The 23,650-nt window shown below is 40.5% G+C and overlaps 1 protein-coding gene across 3 annotated transcripts; it reads right to left on the bottom strand.

The window, feature by feature from the left end:
* Positions 1–213: 213 nt before the first annotated feature.
* On the bottom strand, positions 214–23,210 carry znf1035 (zinc finger protein 1035). Of its 3 annotated transcripts, XM_047038139.1 has the most exons (5): positions 22,847–23,210; positions 8,764–8,824; positions 8,618–8,682; positions 7,447–8,476; positions 4,970–7,331 (listed from the first exon to the last, which is right to left on the bottom strand). In XM_047038139.1, the coding sequence occupies exons 4-5, from the start codon at positions 8,426–8,428 to the stop codon at positions 7,231–7,233; spliced, it is 1,083 nt and encodes a 360-aa protein (XP_046894095.1). In that variant the 5' UTR covers positions 8,429–8,476; positions 8,618–8,682; positions 8,764–8,824; positions 22,847–23,210; the 3' UTR covers positions 4,970–7,230. The 3 variants fall into 3 exon arrangements, with proteins under 3 accessions (XP_046894078.1, XP_046894088.1, XP_046894095.1); XM_047038122.1 differs by having other exon boundaries at positions 214–8,476; positions 22,847–23,207; XM_047038132.1 differs by having other exon boundaries at positions 214–8,476; positions 22,864–23,119.
* Between the last annotated feature and the right edge of the window lie 440 nt (positions 23,211–23,650).

The following is a 23,650-nucleotide window of genomic DNA, read 5'->3' as shown; positions in this document are numbered from 1 at the left end:
TTCATTGATTTACTATCTACTTGATATTGTCATTCTGTTAGTTAGCCAGCATTTCATCCATAAAGGGAACCCTTTGAAAGCATTATAAAAAGGACACCAGCAAAATATAAATTTAGCAGAGTACCCGGTTCTCAAGACAATCGTGGGAAACTCTCTGCCCTAAAAGCCCATCTATTATGCAGATACACACAAAGATTTCTGGATTTATTAGAGAGATGAAGCTCTTTAATTATTCATAAAAGTAACACCAAAGTCGATGAAATGGGACAAGATAAGGCATGTGATAATCCACAGTAAATATCTGGGTCAACAAATTTAGAATACAATTTACATTATTTACACAAACAACTTTGATGGAAGGAAGAGTAGCCTACCATGTCTGCTGTCCACAATGGATAGTCTCATGGTATCTCAAAGTATACTCTCAAAGTAGGCATGTTCATTACCATATATTTTTTTACCAAACATTCAGAAATCACAAAAGACAATGAAAACTGCACTCATGGATTGTGTCTTACACAATAACTATGTAAATAAGGATCTTAACAGGGATTACAGGGTTAGATACACAACATATCATACCAGAACAAAAGCAAATCCATTAAGATGGAAACAAATAATCAAAACATTCTTGAACCATGTCATTCTTAAATGCAATCAACTTGGCTCATAGGATGTCATATAAAACAATCAGTATGATTAGTTAAGCAATTAAAACAGCGGAAAGATTTTGCGGGAGGGCTGAAAACATCTACATATTGGGTAGAGTGTGAGTCTTTTGGTGTTGATCCAAGAGATTTGGGAAAGCAAATGCTTTGTCACATTCGGTGCATTCATAAACGACCTGGCCAATGTGACTTTCCTGGTGGTCCCTCAGCAGAGACAAGTGACCGAATGATTTATAACACATATCACAACGATGGGGTCCAATTTTCTGTTCAGCATGCATTTTCATATGCACTTGCAAGTCCTGCGTTGAACGTAGAACTTTGGGACAAACAGAGCACATCAATTGACTTCCCTTACTCTGCATGTTTTCCATCTTCTTCTGATGCCTGCGCTGGTGTTTGGTCAGATACTTCTTAAGATTAAAGGTTTTCTCACAAAGTTCACACTTGAACAAAACTGGATGATGTTTTCTTTGATGCTCCAGCAGAGTAGGTTTGGAAGAAAATCTACCGGGGCAGTCTACGCAGTTAAAGAAGTCCTCACCAACATCCACCTCCTCTTCTTCAACTGCTTGTTTTAAAGTGACTGAGGACTTACTGGTAGAGGTATGAGGAAGTTCACTGTCTGTATCTGCGCGCTGACGACGAGAACATTGATGCTGGCGAAATGCATCACTTCCCAAAAAAGTCTGGGCACATTCAGTGCATTCATATTCTGTAGCTGCAGTCAGATGGCATCGCTCATGATCGGCAAGTTTGCTTTTGGAAGAAAACGGCAATTTGCAAATTCTGCATTTGTGAACCGTCTTTGAATGTATTGAGAGATGACTGGAGAGTGCCACTGCGTGGTCAAAACTGAGGGGACAAATTGGGCATTTGAAAATCTTTTCTGCAACCGTTTTCAATGTATTGTCTGTTGCATGTTTCTTTAAATGGTTGAGGTAATGTTTATGGTATGCAAAGCTCATGTGGCACTGATCACATAAATACATATATGACTGTGATTGATGCACGCTGAGTTGATGTTTCTTTAGGTGAGATCCATGCAGGAAATGCTTATTGCATTGTAGGCATGAATATGATCTCTCTGTTGCAGCCATGCATCCATGCTCCGAGAGCTGTTCTGGGTCTTTAAAACGGTCACTGCACACTCCACAGCGATACTTCATGTCTTCAACTTCTGAAAAGGACATACGAAGAGTAGAGGGTATTGTTGTTTGTTCTGGTGGAATTACAAAAGATGCACCACTCTCAGGCTCTGTGTGAACTTTCCTGTGTTCAGCTCGGCTAGTTCTACAGGAAAAGGTTTCGTCACATATGTCACATGGAAAGTTGTCATCGCGATGGGTGGCCATGTGTTCTGCAAGTTGTAAATGACCTGTGAAGCTGAGTAGACATTTTGGGCATCGGTGTGGGCGTCTCCTTCCATGTGTATGTTTGTGTTTCCGCAAAGCAAAGAGTGAGACGAAGCCTCTGCCACATGTCTGACACTGAAATTCAGATTTGTGGCTCCGCTGGTGCTGCTGCAATTGTGCTGCTTGGAAAAAACATTTGCCACATTCAGCACATTCATGGGGCTTCTCACCGAGGTGACACCTTTGATGATCCTCAAGACTTTCTGAGGTGAGGAATGTCTTGCCACAGACATGGCATGGAAAGTAAGGTGCCGAGTCAGAATCATTATCCCCACTACCTTCCGTTTCATTGTTTGTATCATCTTCATGACTTGCATCCTTTTTTTCCTTTACACTGACAGGACCAGAAACATCTGTAGTCAGTTTGATTTTATGTCTCATTCTACAATGTCTAACAAGTGAACTTTTGGCTGTAAAACTACTCTGACAAAATTGGCAAGTGTGTATCTCTGAATGCTCTTCAAGTTCATGCCTGTCTAAAGACTGTGTGGTCCAAAATCGTTGGTTACATTGTTTGCAGGCAAATGGTCTATTTGGGTCATGATAGCTTCTATGAATATCAAGTTCAGAAGTATAGAGAAATATCATTGGGCATTCTGGACAAGAATATTCTTTTTCATCTTCATGTACCTTCATGTGTCTCTCTAAGTTTTTGGAACTGGTACATTTCTTTCCACACTTCTGGCAGATAGCAAGTTTTTGCTCATGCTCCTGTCGGCCATGGTCCTCAAGATGACTAATGAGAAGTAACCCATCTGTGAAACTTAGATCACATTCCGAGCACTGGTACTGGACAACTTTTGTCTTGTCCATTAAGCTTTCCTTCCTTGGATTTCTTGAGAGTCCTTGAGTTTTTTCCTTTAAGTCATCTTTGCATGAGAAATTGGTCTGCAAAACCCCTGTGCCTGTTGTTTTGGAACCTTGATTGAAGACAAGGACATTTTCAGTTGAACCCATCTCTGAAGTGACCTCAGTGTTACATTGTATGCTACACTCTTCTTTGATTATGCTCCCGGGATGTCTACATTTTGCGACATGCCTGCGATACTGGCTCTTGCTCCAAAAACCTTTCATGCATCTCTTACAGTTAAAAGGGTAATTACCTAAATGTGCACTCATGTGCATGCTCAAACCACCTTTCCGTACAAAGCGCATCTGACACAGGGTGCATGAAAAAGGTTTATCCACTTCATTATCCGAATCTGCATTTTCATTTAATGCAAGATTATCATTTGTACTTGGGTTAGAATTGCTATATCCATCATCCAAAAGCTCCTCCTTTATGTTCATCACGTTGGATAACTGCTGATGTAGAGGCAGAGCCTGCTTTGGTGAGCTTATATTTGCCTCCTCTCTGTGTGTGTTTAGAAAGTGAAGCTGGAGCTGTGAGAACAACAGAAAGCGGGCGTTGCAATTAGCACATGGAAAACCCCTGCTTGGTGGACTCTTCGTTATGGTCTCACAGGAGTTGAGTCTGTTTTCTGAAGGTCTGATGGTACAGGCCTTTAGATGATTCTCAATTGTGTCTGTTGAAAACACAACGCCACACCTTTCACAAAGCGTATCGAGATGCTCACCTATCAGGTTGCATTTGACCAAATGGCGTTTTAAGTAATCCCTTCTAATAAATCTCTCTCCACAATTGGCACAGCCAAATGGCTTGTCTCCAGTGTGCAAGCGTGTGTGTACCTTCAATTGCTCACTAGATTTTAAAGTGCGGGGACAGTATTTACAAGCATATTTTCTCTTGTTCTTCAGAGGCTGTTGGAAACTCTCTAGAGCTTGATTTAACTCATTATTTGGGATACTCTCTGTGACCAAATTCTGCTGTAAAAATTCAGCTTGAGTTGATTTCGAGCAACATCTGTTCCTATGCTTTTTAAGACTTTTCTCTAAAGTGTAGAAATTGCCACAGCGGTTGCAGCGGAACGGCTTCACTGAAACATGTGACATGGACACATGTCGACGTAAATTTGACTGGCTTGAGAAGTATTTTAAGCATGAGCTACAATGGAATACGTCCTGCTCTACTTTTTTTAACACATCCAGCTTATTTTGCCAACCTCGTCCAACATCCTCAAGACTGACTTTGGCAATGCACAATTCTAATCGTTGACTTTTGCCTTTGCAGTGCATCTGATGCCGTTTAAGATGATCATGTCTGGAGAAACAGCAATCACAGGCTTTACAACGATAAGGCTTGACTTCCGTGTGTGTCAGAATGTGCCTTCTTAAGTTTCGTGATTTCATAAAGGCTTTTGTGCAAAACTTGCACTTGTATTGACCCTCAATATCTGCTTGGGACTGATGTTTTGCCTCACTGGAATCTGATTTTGAAAGTACTGCATTTGTGTTCAAATGAATAAACCTAGACTGTATTTGTTTGGCACCATTACAGAAAGCTTCATGCTGTAGATACCTAGACTGGTTGGTATATGTTTGACCACAGTGCATGCATGCATATTGGCGTCTAGTATGTGACGGAAGATGTCTCAAAAGATAACATCTGTACCTAAACCTTCTTGGACATTGGGGGCATTTAAGCAGTAATTTCTCTCTTCCCGTTCCGCTCCTATTTAGTTGGGTACAAGTCTTTTCATGGAAAACCCTGTTGCAGTTTCGGGCAAAAGCTTTTCCACAGCGCTTGCAAGCATTTGAAATAGGTTGGCAAACATGTGTATTGAATTTGTTTCTCCCGAAGAACTGGTTGCATTTTGTGCAGGGGACTAACATGTTCAACTTGTGGCTTTTGTGATGTGCTGTGAGGCGCCCAAATCTGTTAAATACTCTGGGGCAGTACAAACACTTCATTTTCTTCGTTTGCCGGTGCACTTTAAGTTCTTTGCCCTCATTAACTACCGCTTTGGGAGGTGTAACTTTGCTCACAATGACTGCAGATTTGCCTACAACATCCTTGCTCTCAATATCTGCAGACTTTACTGCATGACCCAAGCACTTCTCTTGATGAGTCATTGCATACTCTTTGCGGTAAAATCGTTTCTTGCAAATCTGACAAGGAAATGGTTTCTCCAGTATATGCATTGTCATGTGGCGACGCATTGACTGCCGTTGTGTGAAGTGACGTTTGCAAAATGGACACTGATGTGATTTTGACCCAGCGGAATGTTTTAAACAGTGAAGGAGCAGTGTGTGGGCATCTTGAAATACCTTATCACATAAGGGGCATTTTATTTGGTGGCGGTTTTTAAACTCTTGCTTTAGTTGGAAGTTCTTTTCCTTCTCCGTACTCCTGTGCACATGCAAATGCTTGTTTAGAGAGAACAAGGTCATGAAGGTCTTTTCACATATGTGGCAGGAAATGGGCAGACCTCTTTCTTTCTTCAAAAGCGGAGTATCTTCAGTAGCAGTATCTTTTGAAAGATTGGAATTCCGATAATTGATAACTTTCCCAGAATTTTTATAGAGCTCGTGTTTCTTTTTGTGCCTGAAAAGTCCGGAGTAATGTGCATATGTAGCAGGACATAGATTGCAATGAAACACCTTCTTTTGATAGGATGTCATCAATGGCACACTTTTCTCTTCTTTCTGCTGGACGTTCTTGATGTGCTCAGATTTTGTCTGTAAATGCTTGCTATTATATTCCTTCAGACATTTCATCTTTAAGTGTTTGGTTCTGTTTGATGAATGAAGAAAAGTTGCATGGCACAATGGGCATTGAAATGTCTTGCCAACCCTCCCCTTGCTTTGTAATGTGAACTGTCGAATACACTGCTCGCGCAAATGCCTGGCCCTGTTGTAGGAATATTTGAACATTCGTGGACAGATGGGGCATTTAAATGTTGCACATGGGTCAGTTCCTTTCGGAACCTTCTCTTGTGTGCTGGATTTTACAATATGCGTCAATGATGTTGCCAACTTTTTACGGTGAACATTCAATTTGTGTTTCTTGAGCTTAATTCTGGATGTGAAGCTTTTCAAACACATATTGCAGAAGTTTGTCTTGTAAACATCCACAAGCTTCACAAAACAATCCGTAAGATTACCAAAAGTCTCTTCTGTTGGAATATCTGTTGGAGGTTCTGCAAATTTCGTATTTTCAACTGTATTTCTTTTTGCCAATTTCATAACAGGTATTTCTGAACATGAAGACTGACACTTAACAAACTGTTTATGTTTGTTCAAACCACATTTCTGAGAGAAGCAATGGCCACATCTGTCACATTTGAATGGTGTTTGGTGCCGATGGGTCTGCTCATGTTGATTTAGTTCTTTCAGATAGGGAAACATTTTGAAGCAGTATCTACATTTGTAAACACCAGGCAGGGTCAACGCTCGCCTCTGTAGAGAAGATTCTGAGGAAATGGGTTGGGTTTCATCAGCAATAACACACAAATGTTCTTTTGCAAGGTCAGTATTTGTCAAGTAGGTATTACAGGACGCACAAAACTGCAACTTGTGTTGGGAGTGGTTACAATAGTGGTGTTCAATTATATGATCCACCTTTAGTTCAGCATGTTTGCACTTGGCACAGAGAAATTCATCCACATCACAGTTTTTACTTGGTTTCAAAGACTTTAGCAGGACAACAGGTTGCAAATATTTTGAGATGCCCTGTAAGGTTTTTATTTGAGGTGCTGGGTCCTCAACATCCTTTGTGTACTCTCCTTCCGTCTTGTTTACAACTGTATGATCCCCTCCAACCTGATGGTTAGATTCAGAAAATGCTTCACATTTGCTCTCAATTTCTCTGATAGAATCATGTCTTGACAACGGTTCACCATAGCATACATTCAAAAAAGGAGGTTCTTGGTCATGATCTTTTTCTAGAAAAGCATTTTCTATACCATCTCTGAAAAGATGAGGTGGCTGCATGTGGGGATCTTGTGATGTCTGGTCTTCTTTAAAAACTGCGACAGTAGCCGTTTCGTTAATAGGGCTGATCCAGTCATCGACTGGATTGGATTGGGGTTCTGAGTTGCACAGGGCTACACAGTGCGATAGAAAATCTATGTTACAGTCATTTAGTTTTTTATCTGAATCTTGGTAATCTGAGATGTTGCCATCTTGCAAATCAGGGCCTTGGGTTGATGATGGCATAACTTCCTTTTCCAAAACCTCTTTACTGTGGTCACTGTAGCTGACAGTTGCAGATTGATCCCCTTGCTTTCTCCATGCCTCTTTTTCATTCACCAACATATTTCCATTAGAATGGTCTTCAGCCTCATTTTCAAATGTGGCCAAGCTCTCTGGGGCACTCCTAGATATGTCCTGGCATGTATCTTCTTGTCTTGTTGATAATTGCTCCTCAGTCTGTACCCATTCCTCTTTATCATCCACAACATCCACTTCTCTCCTACAGAAGACAGACTGGCTTACAGAGGTTTTAGAAATTGTATCATAAACTTGTTCTGCTGTCATGTTCTTTTCCATTTTAATCTCTTGCTGCTGCCCCCTTTCTTGGGTACCCTCATCCAGTTTTTCAGTGGCACCAGGTGGGAAGTTGCCATGTAGCACACTGTCTTTGCATTCCCGTTCAGAGTCCTGTGAAGTGTTAGACTCATCATCTTTTCTATCACACTCTAAGACCCTTGGGGATGCTGATGCAGCTGCTGAGAAGTCTGAAAGTTCATCAGTCAAACACAACTCCTCTCTTTCCTCAAAACAACCCTCTTCCCGTTTCTTTTCATTCATAGAGTCTTTTGTTTGGCACTCCAATTTGTACGCACTTGGTGAAACAGCAGGGGGCTTATCAGCATCTTTCACTTCCATCCTTTTCTGTGCATCCTTCCATTTTACTTTTTGCTCACTCTCTGGGGTAGTATGTTTTTCTGCCCATCCTGATCGACTCTCTGAGCTTTCATCTGGACAGAAACCCTCACTGGAGGGGACATTCGTAATGCTGTCATGTCCTTGGGTTACAGATTGTAGATTTGAATCCTCATACAACTCTTTACAGTTAGGCTTCATGTTGCCAACAATTGATTCTGTGCAAGTACCAACCACTGAGTAGCCCTCAATAAGAGATGGATTTAACATATCACAATCATGGATAACATCATGCAGATCTGCTTCTAATGATGATGGTAAACCTTTTGAGTGGGCTACTGTACCAGTGACAGTATTTGAAAAAGCGCCGTCTCCACACCTCAACCGTTTTTCCTGACCTGGTTGTTGCCCTTCATCACGCAATTGACAGCCATTGAAGTTTGAGTTTAAGTCCGACTCTGAAGACGACGCCTCTTTCGATTCCACTAGATTGGTTAGGTCTTGATTTTCAATGAAGGTCTCCAAGTGTGCCAAATGTTCCTCTGAATCCAAAGGCACCCTCAAGGTCCTTGAGTGTGATGATTGAGACTGAAGAAAATAATTCCATCCATGAGCCATACTCGACCTCCAAATGCTTATGTCACCTCCATCTTCATTGACCCATTCCTGAAAGATATTTAGGCAGAGAGCATTGCATAAATAAATGTATTATACAAAAGGTAGTATCATTGATAACAAATCAAATGACCTACTTGACGATACTGCAAATGCAAATATGGCATATTTTACTGTAAGGATAGTACTTACGAATGCTGTAGCATGTGAGCACTGGTTCCAAGCTGTTGGTTGAGTTACATCAAGCCCCCAAAAAGCTGGCACAAATAGATATGGTAAGGTTACAAAATTCTGATGGTTGTGTTTTAAGATGCAAGCATTTCAATTTCCATACTCACCACTTTATCTGTGGTATGCGTACAGGATCCAAGTTGCGTTCCAAGTTATCTACACATGAACCTGAAAATGTCAGAACAAATCTTTCAGATCACGTATAAATAGAAAACTATGATTAAGCTATGAATACAGTTGCACTCATGCCATTACAACAAAGACCCAACTCGAATCCCATCAGTTGCACTTAGAGGTCAGCAATGACAAGGATGGATGTAAATGACTGGAACCGTGTATCAACACCTATTACCCGATTCTATATAATTTCGATTCACAAGCTACTGATTTGATTCCGATTCAATTTCTGTATTTATTTATTTGGATATGTAAGGCTGGTTGTCATCTTGCCCCCACCACTCATATGATAAAATCTGGAGTTGCTGTACGGAGTCTCTACTTGATGGTACTCACACCTCATTGCGTAGCTTACTGTAGCATTGTTAGTCATATATTGATAAGGGTCAACATATGGTGTGATTGGTTTGTTCTTGGGTATAAATGAAATTGTGAAGCATTGTTCTGTGGATTCTTGATCTCCTGAGACCTTCTCAGTTCTAGCTTGTCCTACTCCTTCTCCTTCCTCACCTCTTGCTTTCTATCTCTGATTTACAATAATCATGGTAGAGTCGGTAAGAGTTAACCTTTCCTATTTCATTTAACCTTACTTTGACCATTCTTCCTCTGATTTAATCCATAGAGTCAAATAACTGTAAAACCATTAGCATTATTTGGTTCATGTTAATACACTGTTCAGTTTCCCATCTTCCTTCAAACAAGGGGAATTAGTTTCGGTTGTTTGGCCAATATTAAACCCCCAACAAATATGACTAATACATGTATTTTCAAGAGGATGTTTTTTATGTTCAAATGATTTGTCAGAGTAATGAAAAGTAACCGGGTAAAGTCTCAACAAATAGTTAGATAGATATTTCTTGTGTTAACATAATATTTAACTAACAGGTTACAAAACGTACAAATGTTGCATGATAAACCGGTGCTGTGACCTTACCGGGATATACATTTTTTAAGCAGCGGCATATGTATTTTGGGTGAAAAAAGAAGCAAACAAAGGAGCAATAAAAGTGGGTCTGTGTCTTTAAGACAAGCAGGCCTACATGTGACATCACACCCGTGCTCTGCTACATGTTGCTGGTGTGTGGCCTAGGGGCAAATGAGAGGCGTCAATCTGCATTGATCATTCATTAGTTTAACTTTAAGTTACACTATGATATATAAGAGCACTATAAATAATGTTTCAGGAGGATTGTCAGTTACTAAGCAAGCATGCAGTGTGACAGAACACCAAATGGGACAATACAACAGACTAGATCCAGCTGTGACGAGGTCTTTTTTGTTGTTTTTGCAATTTAGGATTTTTTTTCTGTATATCAATAGGAGCACCAGGGGAACCACATTTAGTCACAATCAAGGCTTCAAGTGAGAAATGCTAATCAGTAAAGCCCAATAGAATGTGATTTTTCTTCCCAATACCAATATCCTGAATTTTATATTCCATCCAGATATAAAATATTCCAAACAATAATAGTTTTTAGGGCTGGGCGGTATGACGGTATATACCGTGCGATGGTAGAAATGTGTCTACTGGGAGAGATTTGGCTATACCGTTTCATTCTTATTTACATTTGTGCATTTAGCAGACGCTTTTATCGAAAGCGACTTCCAAGAGAAAGCTTTACAAAAGAGCATAGGTCACTGATCATAACAACGAGGTAGTCCCAAACAATGCGAGCAGCCAAAACATGAAGCATACATTGTGAAAAACTAAACAAGTGCCAAAGGGAAGACCCATAAGAGCATGCAGTTATACAAGTTACAAATTAAAACAACATGAACCCCAAAAAGTGCAAGACTGTACCTGTAGAAGAACAATCAACAGTAAAATATTTCGCAGCGAGTACAAGAGTTCAAGAGTTAACTTTGTTATAACTAACCCACAAGAGTTAACTTTGTTATAACTAACCCACAAGAGCAACAAGTCTCTCAAAAAGAGTCATTGTGATCCTGGAGGAAACTAACATCAACATTTCAACTGTGGTATACTTTCATTTTTTTCCTATGGTTGTTGTATTGTATACAAGCCATCATATAAATCGAATTTTTGCAATATTTAGAATTGTAGTTTGACATTTACTTTATTTGCTATTTTCGTTTGACCTTGAAGCACATTTGCGTTGGTCTGATGGAATTTCTGATGTGGAGTGTATTTTGTCTAAGCGGACCACATTCATGCCGATGCTGTCACTCATTTTGAAATTTTCGTCGGAGGGCATTACCTGTGTTTCCCACACATGGACTAATTTGTGGCGGTGCGCCACAGAATCAACACCGGCCGCCACATTTTGCGTTAAATAAAAAACTCTTTTTTTAACAATATTTAGGCTAAAACACACAGCGTATTCGTTCCGCTGCATTTCCTTTTCCTGCTCCCCCTCCCCCTCTCTCACATACACACACAGTCACAATGTCAGCTATATCAGCGAGCCTTCAGCATTAGTACCTTAACCAAAGGTCTAGGAAAGTTGAGGCTACTTTTCGCTAGGTACCTACGGACATGTATTAATCTGCAAGACAAGTGGGTTCCCCTTCATACTTTTGGTGAGCAGTCTAAGGAGCCCTTCTTACCCGGCGTCAGGGAGCCGACGGAGGTTGCTACCTGCATATGCAGAAATTGTTTGTTTGTTGTTGTTGATTTTGTGAAGGTGTGAATCATTTTGGTTTAATATTTAATACAATAAAGTTCTGTGTAACGATTTATTAACAAAGGAATGATTTTGAACTCCCGCCCCCCGCCACAAATTGCTTTCTAATCTGTGGGAAACACTGATTACGAATCCGTATTGAGGTGCGAGTAGGTCACCAAGCGGATGGCATTACTGCCCATCAGCCAATTGGAACGCTCGTACTGTTGTTGCCTTTAAATAATAGCCAGTCTATTTTTTATAAAAAATATGTAAAACAACGTCTTGTTTTACATATTTACAGAACAATTACTATACCGTGATATATATCGTAACCATGGTATAAAATGACTCATACCATGATAGACTGGTCACTGTATCAGCTCACTGCACCACTTACTATTTTCTGTGCTCTTTTCAACAACAAGGAAGTATGCATATGTGCAGGGCAACCTACCCACTATGATCCACTAACGCATCGTTTTTTCACTGAATTTCGCCTACTTCGCTCCTCGCTTGTTGCTTTATGCCTAAAGTGGGTATGGAGATGGGATTATGCTTCCTTGTTGTTCTAGCTGTGTTGCTCTAGATAGTTTAGTTTGACTAGCCCATACTGATGTTTCTCATGAAAGAATATATTGTGCTTATTAAATGTATGCATTGTGCTTATTAAATGTATGCATTATGCTTATTAAAGTTCTGTCTTATGAACTTAGAAGTGTGCTCAGGTTGAAACGTTGTGTCTAACACTGGGCGGTGGGAGTCGGGGTGGGGGCGGAGAAAGACGAACAATCCAGACAAGTTTCAACCACAGAGTCTGGGAAAAAAAGCTGTATTTTGTGTCCATCTCTTCATTTTCAGAAACAACCTTGAAACCGGGTGGAGACGGCACCCGAGAAGGTGGGAGTAGGACGCGTAGGCAAGAACAACTCCCTGCTGCACAGGAGAACAAGCTCAACCCTCTTCTTGTGTTTTTTGTTTTACTGCACTGTCACTGTATAATATACAGTGCCCTCCAAAAGTATTGGAACAGTGAGGCGAATTCCTTTATTTTTGCTGTAGACTAAAAACATTTGGGCTTGACATCAAATAATGAACGTGAGACCAGAGATCAACGTTTCAGCTTTTATTTCCAGGTATTTACATCAGGATCTGATGCACAACTAAGAAAATATCACATTTTGTTTGAATCCACCCATTTGTCATGTGAGCAAAAGTATTGGAACAGATACAGTGCCCTCCAAAAGTATTGGAACAGTGAGGCCAATTCCTTTATTTTTGCTGTAGACTGAAAACATTTGGGCTTGACATCAAACGATGAATGTGAAACCAGAGATCAACGTTTCAGCTTTTATTTCCAGGTATTTACATCAGGATCTGATGCACAAATTAGAAAATATCACCTTTTTGTTCGAACCCACCCATTTGTCACGTGAGCAAAAGTATTGGAACATATGACTGACAGGTGTGTTTTGTTGCCCAGGTGTGTCCTATTACATACATTATTCAATCAATAAATACCACTGAATGTCTACACTCAGGTTCAGATTGGGTAAGATAGGTTTTGTCTATGCAGACTGTATTCAGAGGTGAAAACAACATGAAAACCGGAGCGCTGTCTTTGGGTGAAAAACAAGCAATTGTGAGTCTTAGAGAAGATGGAAAATCAATCAGAGCCATTGCAGAAACATTGGCCATAGCCAGTACAACCATTTGGAATGTCCTGAAGAAGAAGAAAACTACTGGTGTACTAAGTAACAGACGTCGAACAGGTAGACCAAGGAAAACATCAGCAGTTGATGACAGAAACATTGTGAGAGCTGTAAAGAAAGACCCTAAAACAACTGTTAGTGAGATCAGCCACAACCTCCAGATGGCAGGAGTGAAGGTATCACTATCTACTGTTCGCAGAAGACTTCATGAACAAAAGTACAAGGGCTACACCAGAAGATGCAAACCACTCATTAGCAAGAAGAATAGGAAGGCCAGGCTGGAATTTGCCAAAAAGTACAGAGATGAACCTCAAAAATTCTGGGACAAAGTTTTATGGACTGATGAGACAAAGATTAACTTTTACCAAAGTGATGGAAAGGCTAAAGTTTGGAGAAAGAAAGGAACTGCTCATGATCCCAAACACACAAGCTCATCTGTGAAACACGGTGGAGGTAATGTCATGGCTTGGGCTTGCATGGCTTCTTCTAGGACGGGCTCATTAATCTTCATTGAGGATGTAACACATGATGGCAGCAGCAAAATGAACTCGGAAGTCTACAGAAACATTTTGTCTGCCAATTTAAGGAAAGATGCAACCAAACTGATTGGCAGAGCCTTCATCATGCAGCAAGATAACGACCCAAAACACACTGCCAAAACAACAAAGGAGTTCATCAGGGGCAAGAAATGGAAGGTATTAGACTGGCCAAGTCAATCTCCAGACTTAAACCCTATAGAGCATGCATTTTACCTGCTTAAGAGGAGACTGAAGGGAGGAACCCCACAAAACAAACAACAACTGAAAGAGGCTGCAGTGAAAGCCTGGGAAAGCATCAAAAAGGAAGAATGCAAAAGTTTGGTGACGTCAATGGGTCACAGACTTGCTGCAGTTATTGAAAGCAAAGGATTTGCAACTAAATATTAAGTCTTATTCACTTAAATATGTTTTAAGTATATCTGTTCCAATACTTTTGATCACATGACAAATGGGTGGATTCAAACAAAATGTGATATTTTCTTAGTTGTGCATCAGATCCTGATGTAAATACCTGGAAATAAAAGCTGAAACGTTGATCTCTGGTCTCACGTTCATTATTTGATGTCAAGCCCAAATGTTTTCAGTCTACAGCAAAAATAAAGGAATTCGCCTCACTGTTCCAATACTTTTGGAGGGCACTGTATACTTAAAACATATTTAAGTGAATAAGACTTAATATTTAGTTGCAAATCCTTTGCTTTCAATAACTGCAGCAAGTCTGTGACCCATTGACGTCACCAAACTTTTGCATTCTTACTTTTTGATGCTTTCCCAGGCTTTCACTGCAGCCTCTTTCAGTTGTTGTTTGTTTTGTGGGGTTCCTCCCTTCAGTCTCCTCTTAAGCAGGTAAAATGCATGCTCTATAGGGTTTAAGTCTGGAGATTGACTTGGCCAGTCTAATACCTTCCATTTCTTGCCCCTGATGAACTCCTTTGTTGTTTTGGCAGTGTGTTTTGGGTCGTTATCTTGCTGCATGATGAAGGCTCTGCCAATCAGTTTGGTTGCATCTTTCCTTAAATTGGCAGACAAAATGTTTCTGTAGACTTCCGAGTTCATTTTGCTGCTGCCATCATGTGTTACATCCTCAATGAAGATTAATGAGCCCGTCCTAGAAGAAGCCATGCAAGCCCAAGCCATGACATTACCTCCACCGTGTTTCACAGATGAGCTTGTGTGTTTGGGATCATGAGCAGTTCCTTTCTTTCTCCAAACTTTAGCCTTTCCATCACTTTGGTAAAAGTTAATCTTTGTCTCATCAGTCCATAAAACTTTGTCCCAGAATTTTTGAGGTTCATCTCTGTACTTTTTGGCAAATTCCAGCCTGGCCTTCCTATTCTTCTTGCTAATGAGTGGTTTGCATCTTCTGGTGTAGCCCTTGTACTTTTGTTCATGAAGTCTTCTGCGAACAGTAGATAGTGATACCTTCACTCCTGCCATCTGGAGGTTGTTGCTGATCTCACTAACAGTTGTTTTAGGGTCTTTCTTTACAGCTCTCACAATGTTTCTGTCATCAACTGCTGATGTTTTCCTTGGTCTACCTGTTCGACGTCTGTTACTTAGTACACCAGTAGTTTTCTTCTTCTTCAGGACATTCCAAATGGTTGTACTGGCTATGGCCAATGTTTCTGCAATGGCTCTGATTGATTTTCCATCTTCTCTAAGACTCACAATTGCTTGTTTTTCACCCAAAGACAGCGCTCCGGTTTTCATGTTGTTTTCACCTCTGAATACAGTCTGCATAGACAAAACCTATCTTACCCAATCTGAACCTGAGTGTAGACATTCAGTGGTATTTATTGATTGAATAATGTATGTAATAGGACACACCTGGGCAACAAAACACACCTGTCAGTCATATGTTCCAATACTTTTGCTCACGTGACAAATGGGTGGGTTCGAACAAAAAGGTGATATTTTCTAATTTGTGCATCAGATCCTGATGTAAATACCTGGAAATAAAAGCTGAAACGTTGATCTCTGGTTTCACATTCATCGTTTGATGTCAAGCCCAAATGTTTTCAGTCTACAGCAAAAATAAAGGAATTGGCTTCACTGTTCCAATACTTTTGGAGGGCACTGTATGCTGGGGCAGGGACAGATAGTTAGTTGGACTTTGTTAACCAACCCAAACAATGTTGCAGGTAGGGGAACGGAGACAACCCCAGAGCTCTGTCCTTGTTTCCAACTGCTGCATTAAAAGCTGATATTATTGGACCTCTGCGACTCCAGCCCACTCTTTCTTGAACACAGATTTGTGTCATTGAATACTATCATTACATATTGGAATAGACAAAATGATTTGTAGTCCATCATCCACTATGCCATATTAAACAGAGCGAAAAATGTGTGCTGTGTGTGTATAGTTTTTAATTGTAATGCTACAATTATACAAGCGTAGCCATGGTTATGTAAGATAGCTATGTACCTAAGAACGGATGACAACAAAGAAGGATTGGAGGTATATGAACATACTTTTACCTCCCGAATAAAAGTAACTCCCCGGAATAAAAGTAACCCCCGGACAAATTCTCAAAATCTAATAAAAGTACCCCCCCGGAAAATTGCCAAATCAGCATGCAAACCGTGTCCATATGCTATCAAAATGTGTTCCTACCAGTGTAAGTGTGCATCTTTTACTGTCATTTACAATCAGGAATAGAAATGGACAGCAAATATACCATTGCTAAGAAAAAACTTCAACACTTGTAGCTTGGAAATAAATAATCATTGTTAGAACATTTCAAGAAAGAGGCTGTCTGGTTACAAATATATGGTAGTACTTTTCCTCAAAAACTTGATGACTGCAACATAACATGAAAACCACTGGAAATACATAGTTATTACAAAGTTAAAAAAAGAGGCTGTCTAGTTACAAACATACATGTACTAGTACTAGTATCACTTTTCCTAAAACAGCGTATAGTCAACATGACAACCACTACCAAATAAAGCATTGCTAGGAAAATACTTCAATGCCTGTAGCTAGGTAATACATAGTTCCAAATCTGTCAAATAACAAACATACCATGACTACTGGTATACCTCAACAAACTTATAGTAGAAACGACTGCAGCGCAGCACAATTGCAGGTGCTGTGATATGTCTAATGACATCATCTCACAGCACCTCATATTCCGCGTCTTGTGCGGAATACAATCCTAAACTTGCGACAGTACTAGTTACACCTTCAAAGTATCTAACAGCAAGCCCAGCCCCTTCCCCCCGTACAACTACGGCTGGCATTTTGAGAGTGCCATATCTCACTAGCACACGGCCATCAACATTGACAATGAGAGGTTCGTTGTCTATAGGTTGTGACTGTCATGCTGGTGTGCTGAATGGGAACCGTTATGTGAGTGTACAGTAGCTAGAGCTAACATCAAAGCCATAATAAGGCTCTGGCTAACATTTACTAGCCTGCACTGACAACCTTCAGTTGGTAGCTAACGTTGTTAGCTAATGTAAGCTACTTGCCAGTAGCTAGCTAGCTAAGGTAGCTAACGTTTTCACATCAAAGAGTTCAAATTTATCTTCCCTTCCGAAAAAAATGCATGGAATTATCTATAATGTCTCGATTTCCCCCCCCAAAAAAACGTACCAGCCAAAATAAGAACGTAATGGGTGGATTTTTCGGGTAAAAAAAACGTTTGCATTTTTGCATTTTGTTTGAAACTTCCAGGAGGTACTGTTCAAGTATGAAAATTGTGATGTGAAAATATAAATAAATCTGCCATATTTGAAATAATTTCAATAGTTTTCATGAGTAAGGCCGAATCCCAATACTTCCCCTTACTCCTTCCCCTTTCCCTTAATTTACCCCTAGCCCTTGGCCCTCGAAAGTAAGGTAAGTAAGGTAAGAAAGTAAGGTGTAAGGGCTACATAGCCCTAGGAAATGGGACGCCACTTGGTTACAGGTACGTCATCTAGCACGTATCGATATCTCCAAAGCAAGTAGTGTTATGCACTGATATTAAACGAAATTCGCTGCTAATTGAGTTTTACTTAGAACTGTAGACATGCTAGTCAAAGAAATGCGGGACTGTTGTGCAATTCAGAACTGTAACATTAGCGTACCAAACTAGAATTTTTTTTAAACGTTTCAATTAGGAAAATGGTTGCAAGTATATATGTTCATGACTGTATATAACACAAAACAAGACTGTCATAATTTTTTTATCAATGAATTAAGGCGAAAATATTACATTTATCGGACTCTCTGGATGATCTGGTCGCCATTGTTGCCGGTCGTGCAGTTTTCACATAGCCCTAGGTTTCAAGTAAGCTCCCGATCTTACTTGGTTTTAAGGGGTGTATACCCCTTAGTCTTAGCTCTTCCCCTAGCTCCAAAAGAGTATTGGGACACCACTAGCTCTCACAGGAACGCGCAAAGGGGAAGGGGTAAGGGGGAGTATTGGGATTCGGCCTAAATGTCTATTTCTAAAATGATACAAATCAAGTTTTTACTGTCCCGTATCTACAGCAAGTACCCCATCATAATAACAGATTAATTCTAGTACAGAAGAGACTTTTCAATAATTAAAAAGCAGAGGTGTATATATCGGTATCGGCATCGGCAATCGGCCAAAATGAGCTTGTAAATATCGGCATATCGAATATCGGCTCAAATTCAATATCGTGCATCCCTAGTTAGCATGTTAGATGTATTTCCACTCACATACCCCACAACTGCTGAACAACACCGACACACAGTGCTTGTCTTATTCCCCACTCTCTCGCCTGTACTACTGTAACTGAATGGGAAACTGAAGTTTTCCCAAACTTGCGATGTTAAAGAGGCAGGCGGGTCCATCTTTCGTGGGTTGCCACACTCATCCTTAGTGCTGCAAGATATCGCTGACTCACAGCGGCTCCAATCAGAGCTTCAGAGCTAAAGCGGGGCAACAGATTAGGTGTCCCTAAAGACCGCAAGTATTTAACAGTAGTTCCGCATTACATTAAGTAATGAAATATACATAATTGTGGGCAGTGTAGAACAGCACCCAGGTTTTAAATATATTATTTGGTTAGACAGATATGACCCTTCTAGTGATTAGTGGATAAACCGGGATTCTTCATAACTAAAAAGGTTTGACTTTCTTTGACAATCCAATGGTCGAAAAAAGTTATAGATATTTAGCTTAAAGGATAGCCTACATAGTGTAGCTAGCTAATGTTTATTTAGCAAGTTTCACAGAAATCTACAAACAACAAGGCATACAGGCTACTACGGTCAGTAGCTGCCTGTCACAAACGCAGAAGCCAGATCGTGTTAATTTGTCCTGAAAAACTTGTGTTACTCCAACAAATGCTTCGTAACAAAAAGTTTAGATTTTTAATGAACAAAATTGACATGTAAAAAAAAAAGTGTCTTAACTCAAAATATTGCCTCAGTTTTCAATTTGAAGCAGTACATCTAACTAGGGCTGGGCGATAAATCGATAAAAATAACTGTCGAAGTAATGACTTCCCTCAACAAAGATATTTTAACATTAATTCATTTTCAATAATATTGATAATGTCGATAGAGATTAATTAGGAACAGCAGTCCATTTAATTTCTGTGATGCAGCAGGAAGTTGGAGCAGACGCCATGTTGTCAGAGCAATCAGCTGCACTTGCACTGGTGACGTCACTACATCTCCAAGGCAACATATCAACAACTCTGGAGTTACTCAAATACTTTATTTCATGAACAGAACAACTCTCAGGTTGGTTAAAAACGTTTATTGACCTCTGCGAACATTCGGGAGGTCAATAAACGGATTTATTAACTTTTGAGAACATCTTCTGGACCAATAGGAACAGCTTATTGGTCCAATTATTACACTAGTATATAAGAAACCTTTTTTACCACCAAAATCACTCGTTGGAACATGCAGAAAGTGTGAGTTTGCGCCAAGGTATTGATGGGTAGGCTATTGATAAAAAGCAAGGTTTTAAAAAGCTTAAGTTACTTGACCCCAGGTACGTGCTCCCTGGCAGCAAACATTTCTCTCACACCGCTCTGCCTAAACTTAATGCCGAGTGTGGGGAAAAAGTTGAGGAGGAAACTTATTTAGCTACTACAACAGATCTGTGGTCTATCGTTGAATTATCGTTATCGAATGTAAATATCTATATTGATAATTTTTTACCCATATCGCCCAGCCCTACATCTAACATTGTAGGACATCTCCCATGCCATGGTATCCTCTCTGACTCTGCTTAGGCAAAAGATGGATAACGATACATTTATTAATTCACGCCCATTAACCCCTTAGCCAATTAGATGTGCTTTTAGCTTATGTTGTCACAGCTATCTGGCAGTTTAATATTTCTGTGCAGAAATAAAATAAGTGATTGGACGGCAAAGATATTAAGGCAGGAGCCATGGGAATTTAAGTTCCCATATTTGGACTGGTCGGCTGGAAAGAACGTGTTGCCTGCAAAGATGGCGGGGATCCCAAATATGCAACAAGGCGTGACATATCGTTAACCTAGCCTGTTTAAGGAGAGCCTTGCCACTCCCTATTAAGCCCCATTGTACCTAATTTGGCTGCAGTTCCACCAGAGTTCCACTAGGGGTGATCGCGAGCGAGTGCATGTAGAATGGGAGTCTATGGAGCTAAACGGCTAAATTTGTCTCTTTTGCGTGATTGTCGTTGAGAAATCTCCGATTTGATTGTAGTTTTTGCATGTTCAACATGGATTGTAGGTTGAAAGTTGAATGAACGAGAACTTATGTCCTTTTGATTTCTTACAGGGTGAGTTGTTGTTACCCATAACACGCTAGCATTCTGCTAATGAATGCTGATTGGTTAGTGAAAGACTGATACGACCAGAGCTCCCGCTTGATGGCATCCGAAGCGGAATGAGAATGTCAGAGCATTAGCAACATTAGCAAAAACATTAGCAAGCCAAAACTCTTTCTAGCATGTGTATTGACAGAGAGAGCCTAACCTGTCAGCTGTGTTGTCGATGCCCTGAGAGAAAAAAGTAAGTGACCAGTGCTTGCCGTGTATGACGACAATGACATTTTCAAAGGCTTTTTAGAACAGAAAGGCGACTTTAAAACAATCTAACAGCCTGCAGTGTGTATTTTTTTTGCTTCCCCTTTCGAATTCAGAATTCAACTTACTAGACAAAAAATTATATCCTGAGAAAAGTGGATTTTGAGGGGTACCCCTCCATAGACCTCCATTCATTCTGCACTCGCTCGTTAGCACCCTCACATGGAACTTCAACCAGTTCAGAACCCGGAAGTTTCCCCGAGAGTGGCAGTTCTCTCTATATTAGACATTGGCTGTTTATCAATCCACGTTTTTTTCCGTTCTTGTGTTTTTGCAAACTCGTTTGACGTCATCTTTCATTGCCCAAGTACGGTTCCAATCCAAAGAACACAAGTCACCAAGAACGCCAAAAATACCCGGATATGTTCTTGATCCGCCCCTTTTATCGAGGATGCATCGGATGGTGACTTGACCAGCAAGAACGCTTCTGATTTCCCAAAAGTCATTGCAAGATGTCAAGCGAGGCGGACAAACCACACAACTGTAAGTTTTTACTTTTCATATTTCAGCTAAACGGTACGTGTAAATCAGCATCTGAATTAAAATGTGACGAGAAATAGGCAGTGTAGTCGCTGAAAATGTTCTTATTTTATTGATGAAACGGCTAATTTGTAAATTTGCTCCGACTTTTCGATAACCTAGCTAGCATCTCAGTGCAGTGCAGACACAAGTTAACATTAGGTACTGTAAGTTAGCAAGGGCTACAGAAAACGTAAAATTACAGGTAGACGGACCATTTTTTAGCTTTGTCATCTAGTTTTTGTGGCTAATCAGTGTTATCATAATGCTGTGAGTCCAGGAAAACCCTAACCATCTCAATTCATTCTCCGTCCTTGCGTCCTTGCAAGACCATTCTCGCAAGGACGCTTGCAAGAACGTTCTTCAAAAGAATGTACTTGCGTTCTTAGCATTCTTCGGATTGATAAACAGCCATTCTCTGCCTAAAGTGACCGCAGGGCCGCAAATCGAGGTGCCGCCCCTCAACCGCAGCACAGATATGGGACTTGGCGCCTTCTGCTGGTGGGGCGGGACGGTTAATTAATGGATGAACTTCGGAATTCGCCGCCCCCCTCTGGATGCCGCCCTAGGCGGCTGCCTATGTTGCCAATGCCTAGTACCGGGGCCCTGATTTGGGGGGAGTGTTTTCATATGGGGGGATGCACTCATATTAGTGGGTGTGTTTTGCACTTCAAGGCCACCGTAAATTAGGCTAACTATCTCCCAAAAGTTAACGAGTTGCAAAACTATTGTTCTACTATGGGTAATCCAGCGTGAGTTTGTTACTTTGTGACGTTTGTGACTGTGGCTAGTTAGTCAGCCACTGTTAGCTGCACTTTACTCCACAAAAACTAAAATGATGCCTCAACCATCAATCAGAACGTTTGAGCAATTACAAGCGATACAATCGGGACCAAGACAAACATTCTGACAACGACATTGTCAATATAATGCAATAATTCACGTTTTTTTTAAGAGTGGGAATCATTATTTTTTTTAGAAAATAATAATATATGAGAATATAGGTTGTGCCTTGTCTAAGTCAAGCACACCCAACAAGCCTCACTGTAAAACCATCTGCATGAGTCTTCAGTACAAATAACTGGAAGATCCACAAGTCACTGTAGGACACAGCTGAATGTTACAATGGCATGTTGTTGACAGGTTAAGCCTCACTTGCTGCGTTCCACTTTTACAGATACAATTCATAAATCGGTTTCTGCACTGAAATAGGAACACATATCTTTAGCCCTGTCTGCATCATTGCAGATGTCCGGTCTTATTAACCTAACATTTGTATAATTACATTAACTAGCTAACCTTAGCGACAGTTAGAAGTACCACTGCTTTAGTTGAAACTGTAGACTACAAGGACTCAGCTCTGCAGTGTGCAGGAGAACCCGTGTTGTTGCTTATACCTAGCTAACGTACAACAGTTACTGAGCGACATTATGGACTGTCTGATTAGAAAGACACAGTAACCATGGTTGATTCCTAGTTACTGCAGGTTAGCTAACTACTAGCTCTTGTCAGTTAGCCAGGCTACATAGCAGCTAGTCTTCTACCACAATGGCTTCTCGGCAACAACTCACTTCAGGCAGAACCTCACCACTGTGATGCTGCGCCGTCGACTGTTGTTCCCCTCGATCTGGTTCCACGATGTTTTGGGAAGTAGTCAATATCCTCGTGACACACAATATACTCTAATTTTTTAATTAAACCGTCTTATTACAAAATGTTGCGTTCGTTTTTCTTTTACGTATCTCAAACAATGTGCCTAGACCCAGAGCACAAGGAAATCCTCAAGAACCAATAGGACGGTAGAAGAACCTTTTTAGAATCCGCCCTCTATGTTCTTTGGCTGCGCAATACAGTTTTTGCGCTCAATCCACCTTGTAAATTCCTTTCTACCTCTAGGGGCGCGGGTTTAGTGGACCAAGTGCTGCTGCAGCAGCATTTTCTGCCTGTGAAATGGCGCCACGGCAACTCGAGCCACACCAGGCGGTTGCGTTGGCAAGCAGTGATCCCCTGGACAGTGCTGCTAGGCACAACATTCCATGCAAAGTATTCACACGAAACTCATATTGTATAGGATGATCCATCTTTCTGAGTGGGTATTGAATACCATGGTAACCACTAACACTGACTGAGAGCAGTCTTCTGCTGTCCACCATTTTAGAAACTAAAAGCACAAAGGCCCATTCGGTATCATACTGGTAAAAAGGCTCTCCGCCTAGTCTTTTTTTACTCAAATGTAGAATGATGAGTTACCGTTAACCATGAGGTTTTTGATATGATACATTTTTTGTTTACAGGTTTATTAAGAAATTGTCAAAGGAAATGGTGATCACTCCACATTTTGATGATGGTATAATTTGTATACAGTTCAACATTAC

This window comes from Hypomesus transpacificus, chromosome 2 (genome assembly GCF_021917145.1).
Source record: "Hypomesus transpacificus isolate Combined female chromosome 2, fHypTra1, whole genome shotgun sequence".
NCBI classification, from domain to species: Eukaryota; Metazoa; Chordata; class Actinopteri; order Osmeriformes; family Osmeridae; genus Hypomesus; species Hypomesus transpacificus.
The sequence above is the reverse complement of the archived record's forward strand: the minus strand, read 5'-3'. Positions and strand labels throughout refer to the sequence as shown.